The sequence below is a fragment of the Arachis hypogaea genome, chromosome 15 (assembly GCF_003086295.3).
Source record: "Arachis hypogaea cultivar Tifrunner chromosome 15, arahy.Tifrunner.gnm2.J5K5, whole genome shotgun sequence".
NCBI classification, from domain to species: Eukaryota; Viridiplantae; Streptophyta; class Magnoliopsida; order Fabales; family Fabaceae; genus Arachis; species Arachis hypogaea.
The window spans coordinates 32,858,401-32,884,102 of NC_092050.1; the positions used below are offsets into that span (position 1 = coordinate 32,858,401).

Consider the following 25,702-nt stretch of genomic DNA (forward strand, 5'->3'; position numbering starts at 1 on the left):
ATTCGATTTCACTTTCACAACTGGCGTTTGATATGTTTGTGTACGATAGTGTTTACTCACTATAACCAGCGTTTGATACGTTTGATATATTTGATTTCATGCGAAGCTACAATAGTCTTTACTCACTATAATCGATCTTGTTTTCTGCAATTGATTTAATGTTACAAATTTTACATTCACCTGTGGAAGATAACGTGTCCATAAACCTCATATAATGAGTTACGGTAAAGTGGTTCATATATGTTATCAAATTGTCTACTCACTCTTAAAAAAAGTATTACATATGTCCTACTATAGTGTTGTAACACTTTACCCAGCTTAGTTACGGAGTACCACATTGCATGTAACAGAATCTATGGAACTAACTTTGCATGGAACACATGACATACGTTAATCTATCCCAAAAAGCATAGTATTCGTTGCGACTCATAAATACAAAACTCTAAACATAAAAATTAATTTGTAATTAAGCCATGGTGTCATGGGCTCTCCACAAATATGAAGATCGTAAGTGAAAAACACTAAAAGATTTACTTATTTATAATCTTCGGCATTTACATGTACAATGAAGTACAACCCCAAGTGATAAAACAAAGTGTAGGACATACATCATCTTGGTTATTACAGTTGAATGAGGCTAACAAAAAACTGCCATGAGACCCAATGAAAAATATTGATAAAGCTAGTTTACAAATTATGTCATGTGAAGGAGTCAATTTTTGTCCGGATGAGGTCAACATTTTTTCCTACATCAAATGGGCCTCATTCGAAAGTGACAAGACTTGATTGGAAAAAGCCCACGTATTTCTGGCAATAGTGATACTCAATTGAAGCTGACAGTTATTGTATTCGTCATTGTATTCTGAATTTAGGGATAACATTTTGTTCGGCATATCATGCTTGTCGTTCTTGCAGTTGGCGGAACCCTGTATAAAAAGAAGGAAACCTAATTATATAACCAGAATACAATGTGGAGGCTTCACAGTGAAAATTACAATGAAAACTCACAACAGCTAATTAACACCAAAGGAACAGACGGCAACTAGAAAACCGACAACCTTAAAATAACAACTTACACAATCTAACTTAATACTCAGAACTGTAAAATTGGTTCAGTTATTTTCTATCAGACAGAATAAACTGAATAAATGCAAATTCAAAAGCCCATGAAACTGAAAAACCAACCACATGTATACCGTTCGTGATGCTCAGAAGTAAGTAAAAAAGGACAACCAAAAAAACAAGTAACCATACATTTATTTACTTACATATCCCCTACGAGCCATGCACACAGAACCAATCCAATACTTGCAACAACCACAGCAAAAATCATATCTCTAAATTGCGTGCTTCTCAAGATAGTCTCTCATTCAGACCTGAAAATTTCACATACGGTGTTAGTGTTACCACATTTATGCGTGTATCACTTTGTAATAATCAACAAATGGAGTTACCCAACAGTTCTCATTCTACCTCAAAGACAACAATGATGAGGTGCTGAAGATTTTTGGGGATGTAAATTCCAAACAAAGAGTACCAGCAAAAATTACAAACTGAAAGGGTAATTGTCCTCAGCACAGAGGCCTGAGATATTACTTCATTTGAGACATGACGTATGTCCTCCATGCTGTCACATTCAAGTTAATGGTATTTGCAACTGGTACGTTTTGAAGAGAACAGGCTTTATTCCAAAACTCATATTGCCATTCAAGTTAATGGTATTTGCAACATCTACGGCAAATCTTGTTGTTCTTCTGCTGCTTCCTGTATAACCAACTTTGTGCACGCAGCCTCTTCTTCCTCCTATCCTCCTCCATGTCCTCCTCAAGAATCGGGGTGAAAAATTATCATCACTCGTATTTAATATTTTCGTGAAAAATTCTATGTAATATTTTTTCCGAGTTAAATTCTATTTAATATTCCCTTAAAAAAAATAAACATTATCACTCATCTGGTTAATATTTAATTTTCTTTGTTGATCGACTCCAATCTTTCCTGTTGTATTTTTTAAAAGAAATACTGGAAAGAACTATCAAATCCGATATCGTTGGAGTTTCCAGCCCGGGATGAAATAAAAGAAAAATTGATCAAGAAAGAAGATGATAGCGTTTGGCTAAATGCAGTTTAGCACAGAGTTGTGGAGCTATTGAGATTAAAGTATGGGTATTTTGTGACTTTTAAGTATAACGGTGAATCTGAATTTAAGCTCGTTGTGATCCATTCGAGTGCTTCGGAGATTGAATACTCAAGTTTGACAGGTTTCCATAACGCTCACCCCCATATGACTCGAAAACTTATTTCCCACATGGTGGTGATCGTCATGAAAACTTATCAAACTCGAATAATCAATCTCCAAGTCACTCGAATGGATCACCACGAACTTAACTTTAGATCCTCCGTTACACTTAAAAACCACGAAATACCCACGCCCTAAACCTAATAACTTTACAACTCTGTACCAACATTCATTAAACCAAACACTAACATCTACTTTCTTGCTCCATTTTACTTTTATTCCTTCCCCGGCTGATACCTTCACCGATATCGGGTTCCAAAGTCCTTTCCAACAATCCTTTAAAACTATCTGACTTTATGTATTCGGCGGCATGTACTCAACTAATTACTAACAATAGGCACAGAAAACTTAACTATACACCAATATTCTTTGTTCGACTGACTTTTTATTGATGTAATAGTTTGAACTGGAATGAATGAAATTTACATGGCTTCTGAATGATTATTTTACTTTTTTGTCAACAAACTATTAAATAGAATTCGAAATGAAAAAAAATTATTATTCACAATAACTTTATACACAATGAAATTTATTATAATACGAACCGATTCATGAAGAGGAGTAGGAGGACGGAATAAGGAGTCGCCTCAACAAATTTGGAGCTACTCTTCTGTGTTAAATTGCTCTTTGCATGATTCCGTAGGGGCAGAGATGAAGCATTACAATGCAGAGGGACTGGAAAGGCAATCAAAAATAGAATATCCAATTAAAAAGGACTATCAATAATCCACTACCCGATGAACATCAACAGAAAAACCAACTACAATAAGAATCATGATTGGTAAAAACCGCTTCTATAATACAATTCCCCCGATACAAAAGTTTCTTTTTATGTTCCTTTTCATCACCCAAGACTACCCTTACATTAATTAGTTGTAGATATTCAACTTTACTTTTTTTCTAAACTAATTTGTAGCCTTCTTAATTAGACAACTTGATACTGTGTGCCCTGCTAGCATTCAATTGTTCTCATGTAAATCTGGTGGCATGCCAGTACTGATTATGGTTCAATTTTGTACATGTAGACTTATTACTATAATACTATACATAGAGAAATTAAATGACATGAATTTCGCAGTCTCAATGACGGGTATTCAAACACTTTTTAACTGGGTCAGCGATGTCGTACCTTCACTATCATATATGGCATCTTAGGCCCATCCTACCATTTTCACACATTCAGCAAAGCTGTTCCATCTGTAGTAAAGAAGCCATCGTCAGCGCCTATCTCGAAGGATCGAACTTCTCCACTCATAAATAGTGGATCTCTCTCTAAAAATTTGTCGAACTAGGAATAGTAAGTAAGGAACCAGGCACAGTAAGTGAGTAGCTACAGCAGCAACAAAAAATAGCAACACAACAACATGCAAGCTTTATGGTGACTCACGTTGGCAATTCATACATGCGAAAATATTTTATAAGTATTTTAAAAACAAAATATTTAGATAAAACTAGATTATAATTGTTTCTCTAACTTATAAATATCATAGTCCCAAGAACAGTATGGAATTGGTCAGTTTACCTGGATTCATTAACAATAAGTTTTCAGTTCGTATTTGATTGAAGTAACAAAGAACGAGCAACACAATATCGGTTTGGGTCTGCATCAGTCATCCCATACAGTCCAACAACAGCCTATAATAAAAATAAATATATAAAATAAAATAAATATATGAATTGGACAAACCTTTCACCTCCTTCATTACCAAAATTAATATATCTGCAGAAATATTGGTCATTTAACATACCTTTTTTCCAGTTCTAGTGTATGCCACCTTCAGAAATCCCTCCTCAGTGCACATACCAAGGGTAATCGCCCTCATCAACGCTCCGGATTTCTTCCTCCTTATACGACGGTGTCTTTGGTCTGTGGTAATCCAGATCTCTCGGCCACTCATAACCTCATTTTACAATTAATAAAACAATAAATCACAGCAAAATACACGGAGTTACAAGATAAATAACGCACAAATTCACACTTCTGAAATCCCAGAAGATAGGGGCGACGACTTACCATAAAGGCCAGACCATTTCATACGAAAGAAGGGGTTAACGTTTCTGCTTCTACGTGTGATGAACTGGGGTTAGGGTTTTCATTATTATAAAACGACGCCTTCTACATTCTTGTTACACCTTTTATGTTTTCCCGGTCTTGGGCTCAGCCCAAAAAAAATACCCGAACCAAAACCCCAGCCAACCCAACCCAAACCCCACCTCATCGTCCACAGACAATGTAGATGGCTCACAAAGCTTCTTCTTTCCATTCCTGCTACCACCAATGATGCCCAAAAACAAAAACCAAACAACAATGGCCCAGCCCAGTTCAGTAAATCCAATTGGGGTTCTGTAAACTTGGCTTCTTATTCCCTATTTTCATTACCCGGCTACCATTTCAGCAACCAAAGGAGACAAGCTTACAGAGCTCTGCCAAGCTTGTTCCCTACAACCAAGATTCTTGCCACTTGTCAACAAATCCTTCAATCTGTATGCATTAATTTGTACCATATAACTGACCATTAGTAAATTATATGCTTATAAGTTCTAACAAATTCAATTAAATTATTTTTTTTCCATAATGTTGATAAAGAACCATATAGAATAACATAGAGGCAAGACTAAAAAATTGAAAGATTTAACAACCTATCATGAGTCTAATGGGATTAATATCTAAAAAAAATTTGAAGCCAACATTTTAAAAATAATCTTATGAGATTTTGCGCTCTCTCACTATATGAGTTAGTTCATTGAGAGTTGACTTAGGAAAACCATCATCACAAAAGCAAGTTCATATGGTGGAAACGTCCAAGACTTCAAAGCTTTTTTCATTGACCCACCGATGTCGGACTCTTTTTCAGGTATTAGTCCCACTAAACTCATAACTCAATCATAAATATGATATTTATTCTAACAAAATCTCGATTCCAAAACACTTGACATAGGAACCATGTTTTCTTTAATGGAAAATCCCATACTAGAGCAATAAAAACCTTTTTTAACAGAAAAAACTTGAAGCTAAATTTATTTGATCCATGATAGTGTATTTAAACATTTAATTATATACCACATAAATTAAACTACCTTATTCAAGGCTTCAAGCATTCACCGTATATTCTTCTTATAATACTTTGCGTTAGAAATTTTGTTTTTCTGTGTCATTTTAAACCCATAAAATTAGTTCATATTGAAAACATATTTAAAATCTAAACTAACTAAATATATATCTTGTCTATAATCAAAATCGACAATAGTTAACTATCTGTAGTTAACCAAAGAAGCTATTTACGATCTAATATTATAATAATTAAATAACTTTAAAATTATATAATACAAAGACCGTTACATTATAGATACAAAGATGTTTTTAGATTGCTCATTACAATTGCAACTCAAGAAAGAGGAAAACAAAGCAACATAGCCTCGTTACAACTTATTCAACATAAAAAAAATACACAACATAGAAAATTGAAACACATCACTATTTTCTCACACATCATAGGTATTATATACAAAGTTCCCCAAGTTTTTCTTTTGCTCGACCTATGCAGGTTATGCCTCGTTAAAACTGCAAATGGTAAAAACCTATTATCATAGACAGAAAATTTTCTACATGATGCAATTCCAATGATCTTGTAGACTCTCCTTCTCCAAAGACCTTTTGTTGTTGTAGCTCAGGAGGTTGGTACTTTGGACTCTTCCAACCATTTCCCCACATTCAGCAAACCAGTCCCATCTCAGTGAAGAAGAGTCCTCCAAGTCTAGGGCCTATCTCGCAGGATCAAACTTCTTGTCTTGTAAATAGTCGCCCTCTCTCTAAAAACCTATAGAAAGCACATTGCAGCAAAAGTAGCAAGACAACAGGATGAAAGCTTGATAGTCAATCACGTAGGCAATTCATAATACGAACTGAATTGTCTTTACACGAGCAAAACTATATTGGCTTCGCGTCTGCTTCAGTCATCCCATACAATCTAAGAACAGCCTATAATAAAAAAAATAAAAATAAAAATATGAATTAGACAAACAATTCACCTTCTTCATAAATAAAAATAAAATATCAGCTTAAACATATTTGAGCACAAATGTCAGTGGTTAAACAACTTACATTTCCCTCAATGTGAGTGTATGCCACTTTCAGAGTTTCCTCCTTAGTGCATACCCAGACATTGACTGGTGCGGTGTGCAATCAGATGAACTCGATAACAAATAATCCTCCCAGTAAATAAGTGATGTCATTTCATCAGTATGCCCATTAAGTGTCATCATGCACTATAATGTATCAGGGTCTCAAACCTCCAGATAGCAGGACAACAAACATTTCAGACCCACTATTGGTTTAGCAAAGAAGAATGAAACAAGCTTGCATAGCTAAAAGGAGAATATTGTGTAAACCACCAAGACTAATCATGACCAAATTATGAATGAAATTATTTAGAAAAACAAAATATTTGCGAGGATGGTGTAAAAGCTCCACATGAAGCATATCTCACAATGAAATAAATAAACAAACAAACTGCAAAGTTCACAGAAAACACTACCTTAATGCTATGGTCCATGGACCCAAAATAAAGTATCTTGTAGCATCCAATAGCAACAAACCACCGGTTTAGTATGACCACTTAGTGCTGCAACCAGTTTGAAAGGAGATTCAGCTTTGGGATCATAGTTGCATCTCAAAGCATAAATAACACCATCCTGCAATTTAAATAAACCGATTATTGAAAAATTAATAGACAACAGAAACTAGCCGAAATATGACAGTTTTAATCAAACAACAAAAGTAGCACATGGCTATCTATAATCAAAGGTTGAATTACAACAACCATAAATCACTACAAGGTAATTTACCTCTGCTCCAGCAAGGAGGATATCATTGCCAACATTCATGGAAATGACTTGTCCTTTAGGTCCATCAAAAGTAACATGTGCACTGGTCTGAATATTCCATGCCTAAACGACAACCACAACCAAATTATCAGCATACAGTTAAAACTCCTATACACAAGATATCATTGTCACAATAAAATAAATGAGTGAAGTATGCTTTTACCTTCACAACATGCTTTACAACAGCAAAAATTCATTGCCCTTTAGATATTAGAGAGTAACATCAGAATCAATATTTATAGTATTAACACAATGGCCAGTTGCAATCCCACACCCAAACTGTGCCATCAGTGCTACCAGAATAGAGTTTGTCTAAACCAGACGGCAGTATGATTCTAGTGACAACCTGTCAACAAAAATTTGATACTTAAATATTCCACCAATATTGGCATAGTAGGATCTAATTCAATGGCTAAGTAATTTAATCAAAGTAAACATTTTGGAAAATAATTTTATTAGCACCTAAATTTATTTTGCTTACAAAATTAATGTACCATCCAAATTCATAAACCAAGGCAATTCACTAAAGAATTAGCTCAGTAAAAACACTAAACAAAATATATTTTCAGGTGTTAATACCATATAATAAAAGGTGAAATGAGACATGTATACCGTCTTGTGTTCATGAAGCTTTGCAAGTGTAGTAAACTCATCACCATAAAACCATGAATGCAAATTCTGACACAGGTAACCATGCACACTGTTGTCAGTCATCCAATATTTACAGATATTGTGTGATTTCTCCATAGGAGCCATAGCAACAGGGGCCACATCTTCAGTCTTTTCAATCAATATTGTTGTTTATTCACACTTGGGTGGCTCAACAGACAAACAGCTTTAATTGCACAATTTTCTGGCTTCTTGACAGTCTTTGCTGCACAATTTGTTGGCTTCTTATTCTTAATACAGCAACTGCTCATCTTCTCAACAGAAGAATGTGGCTTCTTTGAATGCTTATATGTCGTATTGGAATTATAGTATACATTGGACGCAATGTTGGTAAGCTATGCAAAAATCTACGAGGATTTCTGTTGCATCTCCCAACTAACCAGTACATACATGTTGGTAATGTTGTACAACCAAAAAGTTTGGTCCTTCTTGCTGTTGCTATAACAACCATAATACTACTAAACAAAAACAAATTCTAGATAATATCAGGCACACAGTATTCCCATCAATAAGACCTTCATTGCTCATTGATCTCTTCCAAAACCCAATCACAAAGCTGCAGAATGCATTCCCTCAATTCTGTTATCCCGCCCCAAAAAATCTCCATCAATCCAACACAACTCTAAGAGAATAAAGAAATTTCATAATGACAATAATTATATTATTGATGAGAAATTAAACAAAACACCCCTCAACTAATTTAACCTTATTCTCCAATCCATTAAACTATAGTATCGCAGATGATAATGAAATTAAATGGAACCCTAAAATAAAAATCCAAATTTTCCACCAGGGAATGGTGTGGAGCTTCACAAAATAGGAGGAGAAAGTAAACAGAGAATTCCAAAGAAGGTAGCGTTCTAAGAAGCAAATCTGAGTAGAGAGAAGCGGAATAAATGATCAAATTAGTCATAAAAGATCACTAGTTCTTTAAATTGGTCTTGAAAGATTTTTTTTAATTAAATTCATCTTTTAAAGATTTTAAATTAGTCAAGCCTTGCATCACTTTCATTGCAGTGTTAGAATTTGTAGATGTAATACGTTGAGTAACATCACAACACACACCTAGTAATTCTAATTGACTATTAACATAACTAATTTATGAAATTAGATTAAATCAACTCCAAATTAAGGAATTCTAATGGTTCAAGTTCTCTTATCAATTAGGTTTTGATTTGATCTAATTTTATAAACTTTTTATATTAATAGTCAATTAAAACTTTTAACTTTTAAGTGTGTATTGTGGTATTATTTAACATGCCAAATTAGCAAATTTTGACACCGACAATAAAAAAAAGTGACAAAAGAATTAATATAACTAATTAAAAACTAAAAATCTTTAAACGATGAATTTGATTAAAAAAATTTTGAAGGACCAATTGAAGATCCTGACTAATTTGACCATTAAGTCAAAAGGAAAGTGTTTGTATAATAGTGAAAAGGGAAATTGGAGTGAAGATCCTTTATTTATAGGTTATGTTTGACGCTGAATAGTTATAATGTTAAAGATTTTGGCAAGTCTGACGGCCTTATTGATCGCTTCTTTTTCTTTCTTCCATTCAAGAGTCTCACCTGGCTTTTCAAGCCAACTAAAACCAGGACTCTTGTGAACATTTTTCTCTTTCATCACCTTCCTCAAGTTTCCAACCTGATCCCACTCACCATCAGCTGCATAAATATTAGATAGTGTTACAAAGCCCCCAGGTCCTTTTAACTATATTTTCATTAGTTCATCCGCCATCATTTTTGCTAAATCACTTCTTTCCATGTATATTGCACCCATTCAGGAAAGCTCCCACAATTGATTCTGTCACTTGAATTGGCATCATCTTGAGAAATTTGCTTCAACTATCTTTCCAGAGTGGCAGAAGAGATCAACAACGCAAGCATAATGCTGCAAGGTTGCCTCAATCCCGTAATGATTTTTCATTAATCTAAATATCTCTAAACCTTTTTTCACTGAACCACTGTGGCTGCATGCTGAAAGAAGACTTGTAAAAGTAACTTCATTTGACTGCAAACCTAACTCTTGCATTTTTCTAACCAGCTCCAAGGAGGAATCAATCATCCGATATTTCCCATAGCAATTAATCATTGCATTCCATGATGCAACATTTTTATTCGAAATGTTGTCAAATACATTCTACGTATTTTTTAAATTCCCAAATTTTGAGTACATGTCAATAAGAGCACTCGCAATGAAAACATTCAAATCAATGAATTTTTCTTCCCCATATAATATAACATGATGATCCCCATGCAGGAAGCAGTGCTGCGATAGTTACTTCATTAGGTTGAATCCCTGAATTTAGCATCTCCCAAAACAACTTCAATGCTTCCATGTCTTGATGATTCTGCACGAAGCCAGAAATTAACGCATTCCATGCAACCAGATCAGGAACAAACCCCTCTTTCTTCATTCTATCCGCAAAACCAAAAGCCTTGCTTTTATCATATCATAACATTTTACATGAAATCATTTGGCTTAAATCCTTCCAACTTCATCCTCTCAAATGACACCAATGCTTCCTAAATCTTCCCCGAGTCCATGAGACAACATCTCTCACAGGCATTCTATCAAACAGATGAAACCCATCCACATTTACAATACATATCTATGAGAGCATTGACAACAGAGACATCATCTTGAAAACCCATCTCATAAGCCATGGCATGTACCTGCATCCCCTTGTTCAGATCCATTAACCCAACGTATGCCTTAAGAACAATGGGAAAGGTGAACTTGTTGCCCGAGTGACCAAGATGAAGCATCAAACGAAAGTACCAAAGTGCATCATCATAGTAACCATTATAGGCCAAACCAAGAACCATCCAATTGAAAGCAAAGACATTTGGGTTCTCAATTTTTGGGAACAAAAGCCTTGGTGATTTAAGATCACCACGACTAGCATACACAGCAAGAAGTTCTGAACTCAGAGAGAAAGTGTTCATGTTGGTTCCAGAAGTAAGCAACGTGGCATGGACCTGCATGCCAGGTCTCAAGCCTTTGGCCTTCAAGCATCCAAATTGCCAGTTTTTCATTGTACCTTGATTTATTTAATGATATCAACATTGAAATTTAAAATGGGGAAGTTCTGCAATATGGATCAATATCTAAAAGAAAAATGCATATCAAAATTAAACAAAACAAATTCAACAATCAACTGCGTTTGCCGGGAGTCGAACCCGGGTCTATTGCTTGGAAGGAAATTATCCTAACCGTTGGACTACAAACGCTTTGTTGATGACGAGCGCAAAGAAGACGTGACAAGACCGAGATCGACAATGACGACCAGTTCCGGGACCTGCTGCTTCTGCTGCCAGCAACGACGATCAAAGGAAAGGCGCGCGACTGAGTGCAAGACGGTGACGAGTGACGACACGGAGGGCGATGACGAGCTTGAGTGCGAGAGCAAAGATAGAGAGACCGGAGACGAGAGAGGGAGAGAGCTTGAGAGCCAGTGAGCCACAGTGATACAGATTAGAGAGCTGGAGCTTCAGTGAAATTTAAAAAAAATTAAACACGATCCATTCCGGTAGTGGTGCATACGGGGCCGACTTGACTTGGATTTAATCTTAAATAATGATAAGGTATAGTTTTTAGATTTTTACTTTATTTTAGACTCAGTAAAATACTAATTACCACCCTAAAAAGGATTAACCTTAGAGGATATTCTTGTAAACTCTTTTTATAAAAATGCATGATATCTTTTATATTTGACAATACAAAATTTTTAATATTTTCATCAGACAAATTAAATTTATCACAATTTAAAAAGAATTAATTCAACAAATTATCTCAGGTCATAAAATATTTTTTAAAGTTATGAAATACACAGATAAAATAAGGGTAATTCATCCATATAAACCAAAAAAAAATTAAAATTATCTAAATCCTCCAAATGCAAAAACGTTACTTGAATATCTCGTTCAATAATTCTATATAAATTGAATTTAATGAATTCGATTTAGGCTTGTTAGTAGTAAATCGAATCTAATAGATTCGAATTACTTAGTTCGATTTCAAATGTAAATTGAATTGAATGAATTCGAATTAGAGCAAACATTAGTAAATCCAATCAATGAATATCGATTTACATGCACACTACTAAATTGAATAAAAAAATTCGATTTAGCCTCCTTAGTAAATCGAATTCATCGAGTTCGATTTATACATGCTTCTGGCTAATAGTAAATCAATCCCATTAACTTCGATTTACTATGAATACATTTACTCAAATTCCAAATTCTAAATACAAATACATCTATTCAAATTCCAAATTTATTAAAGAATACATTTACTCAAATTTATTAAGGAATACATCTACTCAAATTCTAAATGAAATAATACTCTTCTACACACACAATCAATAATTTAAAAAATTAAAAAAATAAATATTATCCAAAAATTTATGAGACTTTTTCAAAATATTTATGAACGTTTAAAATTGGATGAAAAAATATTGTATGGAATTTAAATTTTTTTGTATTGATCTTTATCTAAAATACTCATATCATTATAATTATTCATTTTGTAACAGAATACAACTAAAATTTTTTATTATAAGCATTTTTTGTAATTATTGTAAATAATTTTATAAAATTTAAAAATGGCTTAAAAGATGTTATGAGTACTATAGGGGAACAAGTACATTTCAAAAACTGACGTCGATAATATAATACATGTATCGTTTTATTATTTGTCTACATTTTTATTGTATCGGTACGTATAAATTTATCATTGTACCGAAGCAAATACCTTCAAATTTTTTATTATAAGCATTTTTTGTGATTCCTACTATGGTAAAAATTTCACGTTCAGCTCCTATTTATATGCGTTAGGCATATATTAACTCGAATTAACACAATTTGATTGTGTAATATTGTTTTTTTAATTTTTTAAATTATTGATTGTGTAGAAGAGTATTGTATTTGGAATTTGAATAAATGTATTTTTTAATAAATTTGGAATTTGAGTGAATGAATTCGTATTTAAAATTTGGAATTTGAGTAAATATATTCATAGTAAATCGAAACCAATGGAGTTGATTTACCATTACCCAGAAGCATGTATAAATCAAACTCAATGAATTCGATTTAGTAGTGTGCTTATGAATGGTAAAACCCTAAACCTTAAATAATAATTAGCCCAAACAAAATTTATTATTTGGCCAAATAATAAACATTGAACCTTGTGTTTATTTTCTGTTTAATTATGCAACCACTAATTGGCCCAAAGAAATGTTGGTATTTGGCCAATTGATAGAAAATATATGCGGTAATAAATAAGTATAATTTTCAAGTTTTCATGTCAACAATAAGTCAATCCAAAGATAGGCTTATTGTTTGACAGAATTTTATTGAGAATATTTGGTAAACCATACTAAATAAATTTATCTGTGCGTAATTTATGCGAGTACAGATCGGCCTAAAGGAAGTTCTGTACTTGGCCAAATTACATGCGCATTTATGGTAATAAACATATGATACTTATTTGGTTTCATGCGAATAATAAGTTTGTCTAAAGATAGACTTATTATTTGGCAGAATTTATTATCGATGTTTGATTACTGTATTAAAATACCACTTACAAATTAATATTTCTATCTAAAGGCTAAATATTAATGTTGTGCTAGGTATTTGTGATGTACTCAACATTATATGAATTTTATTCATATGATATATAACTTGTGTGAATATATTATTTTACTTTGAAATTATATATGTCAATGTTGGTTTATTCTTAAATAGAATTTTTTGGAATTAAAAAAAAAGAAGACATTTTGTCATTAATAACTTATATTTCATCAAATTATTATCTCATATGATTTTTTGAGATAAATGTGATTATTAATTTATATCAGTTCAGTGGAAGTAAGTATATTTTTACTATTCTATATGTCAGCAACGTGCAAAATTGTAAATAATATTGTATACAACTCTAAGAGAGACAGGTTCAGTCTTAATAAGTGCCACAAGAAAGTTATAAAGTTCAAAAGTGCATAACGTTTATTATGCTTCAGCATTAGTCTAAGCATTAATCTAATGAATAAAGAATTTATACACTTGTAGTTATTGTGTACTTTATTAGTATCTTTAGCAAATATTCGAGTTAGTTAAGAATGGATCACTAAATAGTAGATAGACAAGTTGTATTATAGTAAAATATTACATGTTCACACATATGAAGTCAGAAACTAAGATTAAAGATCATTTGGTATTCAGATTCTGACTTTGTTGGATGTCAAAGCAATTTTGATCCATTGCATATATATTCATATGTTCATTAGAAGAGTTCTTTGAAAAGTGTTGAGAGGTTACTTATTACTCTTTCCACTAAAGCATTTGAATATAAACACCTTTTGAAGACACTCAATTAAGTGACTACAAACATATGTCACAAATTAGAGTTAAACCCCAAAGTAGTTCCTGAGATTCACAAAATGCACCGATTTGGTCCCTGACTTTCCAATTGCACTATTTATGTCCTCGAGATTGGAAAAAATGCACCTATTTGGTCCCTTCCCATTTTTCCATCCAAACTACTTCTCGGCGGCAGTAATGTGGCAATGGATTGCCACGCTAGTACTCAACGATGCCGTTCTTCCCAAACTACTAAATTCATTCAAAGCAGCCTCCACCAAATTGCTATTGTTTCCATCAACAAAAGCAGCAATATCTTCAGAGAAAGAAGAAGAAGAACAGTACTCTTTTTTCTCATGGCCTTTATGTTCCTATGCTACTTCTTAGAGCGCTTTCTTCTTGCTTCCAACCTCCTCAGCGTCTGCAACTCCTTCCTCTTTCTCCACTCCTCCTCTGTCTCCGTTCATGTTCTTATCAAATTTGTTGTGCAAGACATTGGCATGTTATTATAGTAACCCCCAACATCTTGATTGTTATTATTGTTGTTATTATCTTCATCTTTGAGAATGAAAATTCGGGTATTGATGTTGTTTTCTTGATCTTCTTCGCTATTGGGTCCACACCAAAACGATCGTTCATTGAAAGACTAAGGCTCAGCTCAATCTCTTGTTCTGCATCTCCATCACCATGGCGATGTTGTTATTGTTGTAGCTCATGATGGTGATGATGGTTCACGGACATGAACCTTTTTAGCAAATCTCTTGAAAAATCGCTCATGCGAGTTCTGCTGTTCTCTCTTTCCTCAACAACTTGTGCCATTGAAGAATTTGGGATTGAAACAACAAAAAAGAAGAAAAAAGTTACCTTTTTTAGGGAAGTAAGAATACCCAGATGGCTCAGAATTCACGAGGACTTGAAAATTGAAGTTTGTTTTTAGTAGGTAACCAAAGATTGGTGATAAACCAGAAGAGAAATAAGGTCGAATCAAATGGTCTCTGTACCCATGCAGTGAGTGAAAACGAACAGGGAAGAAAACGAACAGGAAAGGAGAAGAAGAAGTGGTGCGCTACTTCTGCAGTTAGGGTTAAAAAGGGGCTCAGGGACCACATTGGGTTAAACACTTTCGATTGCCATGTCATGTAACCGTTAGACACTCTAGCGTGGCAATCTATTATCATATCACTGCCGCCGGGAAGCAATTTGGACAAAAAAATAGGAAGGGATTAAATAGGTGCATTTTTTCCAATCTCGAGGACATAAATAGTGTAATTGAAAAGTTAAGGACCAAATTGGTGCATTTCGTGAATCTCAGGGACTACTTTGCGGTTTAACTCCACAAATTATGGATATATATTTGAAAGATCACTTGAGTTATTTTGTGATAATGTGTTAGTAGTCTAATATTTTAAATTGTTATTAAAGAAAAGAGTTCAAAGTGTTTAAGTGTCTAATAAGCAAATTAGTACAAACCCCATAAATGCATGCATATTTGGTTTATAAGAAACAAACAAGGTCTTTCGTGTGAATACTATTCATATGAGTGTCATATCATTTTATAATATATTATTTTATTGGGAGTGTGGATTGCTTATATGGTTTAGACAAATTTACGAATATAAATATTTCTACGAAAATAAAGTATTTATTTTAGGTTTAATTACTCTGTTGGTCCCTATAGTTTCGCGAAATTTTCAATTAGATCCCTATACTTTTTTTCCTTTTAATTGGGTCTCTGCACCAAATTTTTTTTCAATTGAGTCCCTACACTTTTTTTTTCCTTTTATTTGAGTCCCTGCACCATTTTTTTAGTTAGGTCCCTATGTAATGAAGCCAATTACTACTAAGAGGGACTTAATTGAAAAAAAATTTGGTGCAAGACCCAATTAAAAAGAAAAAAAGTATAGAGACCTAATTAAAAATTTTGTAAAACTATAGGGACCAGCAGAGTAATTAAACCTTAGTTTTATTTTTACTCTAACTTATGATCTCATAAAGTTTATTAAAGTTAGACCAATTGGAAATAGACATGTATGAGATCATTTTCGCATGTAATTTCTGGATTTTCTCATCCAAATTTGATATATGTCGTTGAGTATATTAGTATGGTGATCATCATGGTTTCATGGCAATTCTAATGTGATAAAAGTTGCAGCAATTTTTCCTTAGTTATACTAGGATCCAATAAAAATAAATTTATAAATAAAAAATGAAATTTTAAATTAAAAATTTAAAAATAACATAAAAAAATAATAGTCGTAGTATATAAATTGAGGTAACAATTCAAATTTCTCTAAAATTAATTTAATTAAATGTTAATATTTGAACTAAACTAATATATAAAACATAAATTGTTCTAGACCTTAGACACATAGATTAGAGTCATTCTCATAACGACAACTGATTGAAATAATATCATCAGCTTAAACATTAGAACCCGTACAAATTCAGACCATCCTTTAGTTAAATAAGCTTTATCATCTGTTATTTATGTAATGCGGTAAGGAATATAATAACCACACCGAGAAACTAAATTGATCTTTATTTTCATCAATAGCATTGCATTGACACACTAGAAGGGTGGCAGTTTCTGAAAAAAAAAATGCAATATGTTATAAAAATATTTTTATTATGAAAATTTTAAAAGAAGAAAATTTAAATACAACACCAATATTTGAAATTGTATTTTCACTTTAAAGATTTGTCGACACATGTAGAAAGCATGCATGGGATAGAATTTGAATTTGGCCTATAAAACTCTTTGGAAGTAACTGCTCAATCAAAAATTGAGCTCCTCCTAAAAAAACTTTTATCTACATTTCGTTGAGTTGGTCATAATATATAAATAAATCTAACCATTCTTTAACAAAATAGAGTTTATTGCCCTTTGTTGAACTCTTACATCTATATAATTAGAACTAGTGAATATAATTCGACGTGGTATTTGATAGATGTAACGGCCCAACTCCTAGTATGTCATGATCATACCAGGAACTAGGCGTTACTGACATACCTTACTACATATTAACTAATATTTATTATATAAATCTGATTCGTTGTTAACGCGTCACCATTTTATGGGTAATTTTTTTAAAATGTTGAATAATTTATCATCCTGAGTGTATAGAAGTAAATAACATCACAAACATAAACATGAACAAAAATATTCACATATCTTCATACATCATTATAGCGTTCAAAGACGCTATCAGTATATACCCTATAAGATAACTATATACATATATGAACATATGATATCCTCAGGTCCTGACCCATACAAAAAGCCACCTAACTAGTGTCCAGACTAGTCTAGCACTTCTAGACTTTACTATTTTCTCTGTATACTAACAAAAAGAGAGACTAAACTGAAAAGTACTAAGCAGGAATGCTGCAAAAAGAATACCAACTGACTGAGTATTCACGTCATACCTCTGTAAGTAACTCTCTTACAGGAACAACTCTCTGACTGAGTATTCACGTCATACCTCTGTAAGGGACGACGCCTTACAAGAACAACTTGTCAGGCTGAGTATATCTAGAAAAGCAACTCCAATCCACCGGTGTCCCCGTCCGTATATTCAATCCAAAGGCCGAAACAACATTCACCGATTTCTATAAGCGACCTCCAACTTATAGATTCTGTTTTTCTTATCCTTTAGGGCTTAATCATTCACTTTTTAAGTCTCAATTTTTTTCCATACTTATGTTTTCATTCGTCTCACTTAATCCTTTTTCAGTTCTATAATCAAACATAACTTTCTTCTCGAGCTTTCCCTAAGTGTTTTATGAAGAGGTTTCTAGGGTTTCAGCTACTAAATTATCTTTCTACGTCTTTTACTATAATTACCATTATCTTTTTAAATTTTACGGCACTTACCTCAACATTTATTAAATTCTTTTTACATCTTTTAATTTTTAAATATTACACTTTCATCTTACGTCACTACAAGAAAAATACTCATTCAACTACAATTTTTTTAACTACATTTGAAAAGCATAATATATTTGTAGGCTACGCTTTTCTCTGTGTTACCATTTTATAGGAAAATAAGAAACACAGTTGTGGCATCACTTGAAAAGTGTCTTCTTAGATATTATAAAGATCACTTATAAAGCGTCACCTTATCTTAATATTTATGGGTACACTTTTTTCACCAAAGAGAGCGCTTTTGAAGAGTAACCTATTTATTATGTTTTGGGTGCACTTTAAAAATATTGCCTAATGTATCTTGGGACAAATATTCACCAACACTTGGTAAATTTTTTTCTCTTTTTCACCAAATACACATTATAATTAGTAGGGTTAAGCACCAAAATTATCCCCGAATTATTTAAACGCTGACAAAAATATACTCAAATTTTACTATCCTAAAAAATGTCTCTAAATAATTTAAAAACACAATAAACATACCCAACAGTAAATATATATTTTTAAAAAATATCTTAGAGATTGAATTTCGATGTAATTTTTTGCAAGCATGATTATAAAAATAAGATATTATTATAATTAAAATTTGGTGATTTTTCGTTAAGTATATATTTTTTATAATTTGTTTTGTTAACAACCAATAATACTTTTAAAAAATCACAAAATAATATGTACTTAACAAAAATCACCAAATTTTAAGAATAATATCTCATTTTTCTAATTATGTTTGCAAAAAATCACATCAAAATTCAATCTCTAATGTATTTTTTGAGAAATACATATTTAATATTAGTTTTTTTTGCAAGATTATCTAACATTAAATATGTATTTCTTAAAAAATACATTAGAAATTGAATTTTAATAAAAATTTTTGCAAGCATGATTAAAAAATGAGATATTATTATCCTTAAAATTTAATAATTTTTTGTTAAGTATATATATATATATATATATATATATATATATATATATATATATATATATATATATATATTTTAAGGGTAAAGTATACTTTTTGTCCCTGAAGTTTGACAAAAATTTTAAAAATACCCCTAAATTTTATTTTGTTTCAGTTTTATTCTAAAAGTTTTCGATTTGCATCAAATATACCCCTGACAGCTAATTTTTCAAAAAATTTAAGACTAATTCAACAACAATTTCATAAGAACAACCCTCAATACAAGAAAATCAAGCATAATTTTCATACATTATTGTTAGATTGGTCTTAAATTTTTTAAAAATTTAGCCATCGAGGATATATCTGATGCAAATCGAAAACTTTTAGGACAAAATTGAAACAAAATAAAACTTAGGGGTATTTTTAAAACTTTTGCCAAACTTCAAGGACAAAAAGTATACTTTTCCCTACTTTTAAAAAATCATAAAAAAATATATACTTAGAAAAAAATCACAAAATTTTAAGAATAATAATATCTTATTTTTTTAATTATGCTTGCAAAAAATTACATCAAAATTCAATCTCTAAGACATTTTTTGAAAATATATATTTACTGTTAGACATTTTTGTCGCGTTTTAAAATTATTTAAAGATATTTTTGTCAATAATAAAATTCGAGTGTATTTTTGTCCCAATTTGAATAATTTAGGGGTTTTTGGTCGTTAACCCTAATTAGTAACGTGACTCATTATGTTTTTTCCCCTTTTTACCAAAGAGATCTAGGGGTGTGCATGGTCCGGCCCGACCAAAAGATCCGGCCTGGCCCCGAACACTTTAGGAATTATTTTGGTGTGATTTCATCGGGTCTAGGGCCGGATAAGGGTCTCAAAAATAGACCCGGTCATTATTTCGGGTCGGGTCCGGGCCATGGCTCGGGTCACCCGAACTCGGCCCGGTAGCCCGGTCATCATACACAATTAATATTTTGTGTTTTTAGTGATGGATGATGGCTATTCTTATGTGGAATTTAAGTATTATAAACTTTAATATTTTGTGTTATTAGTTATTATAAGACTATAAGTTAATGTTTTATGTTTAATTTGCATAAGATTTTAGACTAATGCATAATATTGTGTTATTTGTATTGATTTAAATATTTGGTGTTATTAGACAATATTAGTATTGATTATGATTATGCTTTAATTTTAGAGAAGAGTTGGTTTTTTTATATTTTTCTAAATGAATTTTACCATATCAAATAATGGTTAAAGTCTTGAAAATTTGAATATTTTCACATGCTAGTTTATAAGAAAGTATCAAGAAAGTATTAAAGTAATGTAATATTAACGGCCTTATTTTCACCCGGTTTTTATCCAAAATAATCGTAATCCAAAAGTGTGTAAGTTTTATAGGGTCTAAGGCTAAATTCAAGTCTAATAAATAGGCCTATATATATTTCGGATCGAATTTAGGTCGCATCAAACCCGATATCACTATGCGCATGGACACCCGTAAATAGACCTGCCTTTTCTCCTTTTCGCCTTCGCGCCATTGTGCTTCCCCAAATCAGAGAACCACTCTCCCCATTCCATCACTCATCACCCTCCCGCCGTCACGTTGCCCACTCATCGTCGTTCCTCTTCCCCACTCACCACTTGCCATCGAGAACCATCGCTCCTCTTCGTCTTTCTGCTCCGACCATCGCTGCGAGCTCATCATTGGGAAGACTCTGCGCTCAGCATCGTCTTCTCTTCGCTCATCGTCGTCGAGAAGGTATGTATTCACCTTCATTTGGTTCTAAAATTTGAGAGGCTTTCCGATTTTAGGGTTCCGATTTGAGAAGGTATGTTCGCTCAGCTTGCATTATTTGATTTGATAGTGGTGTTCTCAAGAATAGGGCTATTATAATGGCATGTGTGTGCAACAGTGCTACTCTGCGGATTTGCTTCAGCTTGCGTTTTGCTTACTCTGGTACGTGCATGCCTTCAATTTTTGTTCTTACTATTTTCCGTTTTAAGCAGTGTGTGCGTGTGTGTTCAGCTGCTTGAAAATCTTAGTTCTGTTCTGAAAATGAAATCATTAGTTGGTGTTTATTTTAGTTCTGTTCTGTTCTGAATAAGCTTTGAATTCCATTATATTGTTTAATTGATCCTTGTCGTGAATGTGACAAGACAACTGAGAAAGCATACACAAAATTGTACTGATATAGTAAGTAGTATACAGTATATAATACATTTAGAGTTATATAATAATAATTAGTTAAATTTTCTTCGTCATGTACAGAGACAACTTGGAAAAATGTTGTATTTTCTATGGTAGGATTAATATCACTGAATCAAATCTTATTATCATGCATGATATGGTTAGTTAACAAGTGCAAATTAAACAGTTTGAACTTCAAGTACGTACTATACAGACTAACCCCGATATAAGATACTGGTATGATGACAAAATAGGTTTGATCTTCATATATTTAGGTGGGTTGTTATTAGTATATATAGAATAGAATTTTAAGACAACTGAAAAAGCATGTCTAAAGGCATCTCTCTTTTCTTCTTCTTTTCAAGGCAAGCATCTCTCGTTTCAGAAGAAATTATTATTAACAGGATCCACTTATTATAAATGTGTTTTTAATTTTTATAACAACTATCATCACCAGACACCAATAATGTAATGAATTGTGTTTTTTTTAACTCTTTTTTTACATGTTTAATATAATCAGTTCCATTTCAAGTGATGAAGACATAAATTAAAAACATATATTCCTCAGTCTATGAAAATTTGTGAATTTCTCATTATCATGAATTAACTTTTATTTTAATTTATTATTATTGCAAATCTTATATTTTTCAAGAATAAGATCTCAATAATATTTATAACAAGTGTATGCAAGGCATGTCTCACCTTTTGAGTTAGCCTATTAGAATAATTTAAATCTATTCAATTTTAAAGTGATTATTTCTGAAGTTTTTAATTAGATATATAATGTTTATACCTTCAGCTACCTAGCTAATTAGACACTAATATTGGTACGGTGGTTAAGATTTAACTATAGAAATTTTATATTTCTTCTGACATAATGGTATAATATAAATATATTTGTGAGGCGCCAAAGCCATGGCAAATTTCACTTCCCTAGCTAGCAAAATCCAATCAACAACTCGCCATTGATCCTTCCTAGAGCTTCACAATAGAACTGCAGGATACCAAAACAAGTTTTTTAAAAAATGAAAGAAAAAAAATGATAGTTACATAGACATAGGTTTTATTGATCTTGTTATTAACAGGCATGCACCTCATATTTTTCTTTTTTCTTTTTCTGTTTTTCTTTTTATGTATATTATAACTTATTATTTATTTTTTGACTTTTGTATCAATGATCTTGACTTGCCAACATTTCTCTGATTTTTTTGCTTACTTTTTGGTGTTTATTGTGTCTATGAATGTCTTCGGATTTCTGTTTTTTAACTGTTTGTGCTTTGAAAATTTGAAAATATGTATAATAACAAGAAATCAGTTTCATGAAAACAATGAGCTTGTAAATTCAAGGTTCTGCCTTGAAGTTTGACTTGGTGTGGGTGTGAGCTTTATGAATCTATCTATAGCTTGAAGTTAGTAATAAGATTATTAGATGATTTCCTCTTTTGTTATGGTTCAGAAAATATAATTGAATCTTATCGCATTTCATTCCTGCACACTGGTTAAGATTTTTCTTCATTCTTAGGCTACCTAAATCAGATATTGTAAAATATAAAATTAAACGAAAACATTCAAATATTGAAAGAAACCTAATAAAAATTAGCTATCCATAATCTTATATATCACACGAGCAAGATATACGCATCTTAACTACAATTATCATCGTAGATAGATAGAATATTGGTGTATTTGGTCTAATCTTTTGAATTTTTACCCGGTAACAAACAGATTGAAGTTTTTGGTTGAAGCTCCCAAGCAAATCAGATTTTGTCAATAATTGATCGTGTCATGACAAGGTACAATGCACACTTTTCATTCTTTTCACTTTATGATACCTTGATTGCTGTGTTATTTTTGAAATTGAAATTTAACTTTTTATATGGATACTATAAATTCTTTGTTTGCCTTTATTTGTTTTACTTCAATGAGTTTCTAGTAAAATGTTTAGAGAATTACTTCTAGGAGTTTTTCTATTTCTCAACCTAACTATGAGGCTATGAAAGTCCTTTTCATTATTGATTCCCCTTTATTTCATAACACCCTTCCTCTTCTATTATCGTGAGTTTCACTTGGCGACCCTGAAAGATTGTCCTCCTAAAAAATGTAACAATTATCGATTAGGTTTTGTGATATGCCGAAAGATTGGATGGATCTACCGAGGTATAGCGAAGAGTATATCAATGGTGTTAACAGTTTCTTAGACTTTGCATACTCTGAGGGAGAACCAGAAGGAAAATAAATCCAATGTCCTTGTAAGAGGTGTTGCAACATAAATTGGTATAGAAGAGGTGTTGTCTTTGACCATTTAGTAGCCGATGGATTTGTCAAGGGATATAGAACATGGATTAATCACGGGGAATGGACAATTCCAATGGTGGTTGATGATGAGATAGATGATGAAGAAGGTGCACATGATAATATTGAGGATATGGTGAAAAAGCGACCCACACAAGTACCCGAAATTCAATTCATAAAATTAATCTATTATTGGAGTCATTCTATAATCCAGGTAAAATTGTACTATTCTGTTCACTGCAATTTTGGTTTCTGCAATTCTGGTAGTTGGTTTACGTCACTTCTGGTTGCTATAATTCTATTTTCTGTAATTCCATTTACTGCAATTCTGGTTTTATACAATTCTGGTTTCTGCATTTCTGGTTTTGAGCACTTCTGTTTGATGTATTTGTGTTTTTTGCAATTCTGGTTTCTGGTTTACGGCAGTAATTCTATCTTAAGCAATTCTGTTTACTGCAATTCTGGTATTGTGCACTTCTGTTTGATATATTTGTGTTTTCTGCAATTCTGGATTTTGGTTTACGGCACTTCTAGTTGCTGTAATTCTATTTTAAGCACTTCTGTTTCTTTACTGTAAACCTCAAGGGTCGTAATACCTTAACCAACCCAAGAAAAATTTTCCATTCTAGGCTACTCGTTTCTCAAGCATAATCTATATGTACATATATAACTAATCACTCATTAATCATAATTATTATCCATATTAATCAACCACACAGAATCGATCATGATTTTATATTTCAATTCTCAATGTCAATAAAAATATTTATTTATTAATTCTCACCAAAATTCTTAATCTCAATTACTTATACTAATAAATAAAATATTTAAAATATTTATTTAAAAAATTCTATTTTGGCTAGTATAGCTCTTAGGATTATCTCTTTGTAAGTTTTTTTTTTGGGCATTGAGGATCAGTTTGAATTGACTTTTGGAAAAAAAAGTACTTGTTTTTTTCAAAAGAAAATTTTAACATTCAAAAATTAATTTTATAATTGGATAAATTTTCTAAAAAAAGTTTTCAGTATTAAAAATGTCTTTTTTCTACTTTTTTAAAAGTAAGGTATTGTTAGTTTTTAGAAAAAATAAATAATTTATTTTTTTAAAATAAAAGTATTTTTTTTTAAAAGACGTATCAAATATTTGTTTCAAGTATTATTTAGCCAAAGTCTGGACAATCTTCTTAATAATTCATAAATTTAGTAACAAAAAATATATAAAATAAAAAAATTTTTCCACACAAAAATATTAGAAAAGTCAATTTTCAATCCTTTTAAGTTTTATAATGAAAAAATATCCTAATTCTACAACAATCATAAAAAAAAATTATAATAGCAATAACTAAAACTGACAATTCTATTGCTAAAAAAAATAGAATTTATAACAAAATGCCATATACAATATAATAAAGAGTAGTGCTAGGGAGCCAATGGCCTAAGTGTACAATGTGTACAATGGGCTAAATCTTTGGTTTATGAATCAAATGAACATCACTTATACTATGCACAATAACCATCCGGATAGCAGGGATACCCATCCGGATACCATAAACATCTCATGTTATAAAAAGCTAATTTTGGATTCACCAAGATTCGAACCCTTGACCTTCCGGATCTGGAATTTTTATACCATGTCCTGAAACCACTTATCCCAAAAGCATAACTTGACAAAACAATGTAACACTAATAATAATATCTCTAATACTTTCCAAACCTTCATTGTACACATTGTACGCTTAGGTCATTGGCTCTTTATACTTTCTCTATAATAAATAATTTTGAAATACAAAGGACAAAATGTAAAATTATCTGTTGGCCTATGAATATCACCACATATGACGCTTGATTAAGGCGATACATATTGTGTCGTTGCTTTCGCCGTTCTCCGCCTGTTGTCTTTCGCCACCTTGTTCCCCCACTGCCTCCGCCATTTCCTCCCTCTCTCACGGCGCAAAAGCCGAGTACCATTGTTGTTTACTCCAAGCCCACTGCTCACTTCAACTACCATTGCACGATGTTTCCTTCACTGCCACCAATAATGTTGGCGCTAGCAAACACTGATGAACACTTTCGGATTAGAAGAGAGAAGGAAGAGGACAAAGAGTTAAAGTATGGGTACTATAATTACATTAGCCTTTTGAGGTTTACTCTTCTCATAAATCACACTAGCTCCT

The 25,702-nt window shown here is 32.2% G+C and overlaps 1 protein-coding gene, 1 non-coding gene and 1 pseudogene across 2 annotated transcripts; 1 reads left to right on the forward strand and 2 right to left on the reverse strand.

Annotated features, from left to right (window-relative positions):
• Nucleotides 1–6,136: 6,136 nt before the first annotated feature.
• Nucleotides 6,137–10,269, reverse strand: LOC140179191 (uncharacterized; annotated as a pseudogene).
• A 745-nt stretch (nucleotides 10,270–11,014) lies between these two features.
• On the reverse strand, nucleotides 11,015–11,086 carry TRNAG-UCC (transfer RNA glycine (anticodon UCC)). Its single transcript has one exon. It is a non-coding gene; the product is annotated as a tRNA-Gly (tRNA).
• A 48-nt stretch (nucleotides 11,087–11,134) lies between these two features.
• LOC112750149 (uncharacterized) lies at nucleotides 11,135–23,985 on the forward strand. Its single transcript, XM_072217855.1, has 6 exons — nucleotides 11,135–11,310; nucleotides 13,714–13,723; nucleotides 20,555–20,808; nucleotides 20,915–21,006; nucleotides 22,963–23,030; nucleotides 23,356–23,985. The coding sequence occupies exons 1-5, from the start codon at nucleotides 11,135–11,137 to the stop codon at nucleotides 22,965–22,967; spliced, it is 537 nt and encodes a 178-aa protein (XP_072073956.1). The 3' UTR covers nucleotides 22,968–23,030; nucleotides 23,356–23,985.
• The last annotated feature ends 1,717 nt before the right edge of the window (nucleotides 23,986–25,702 follow it).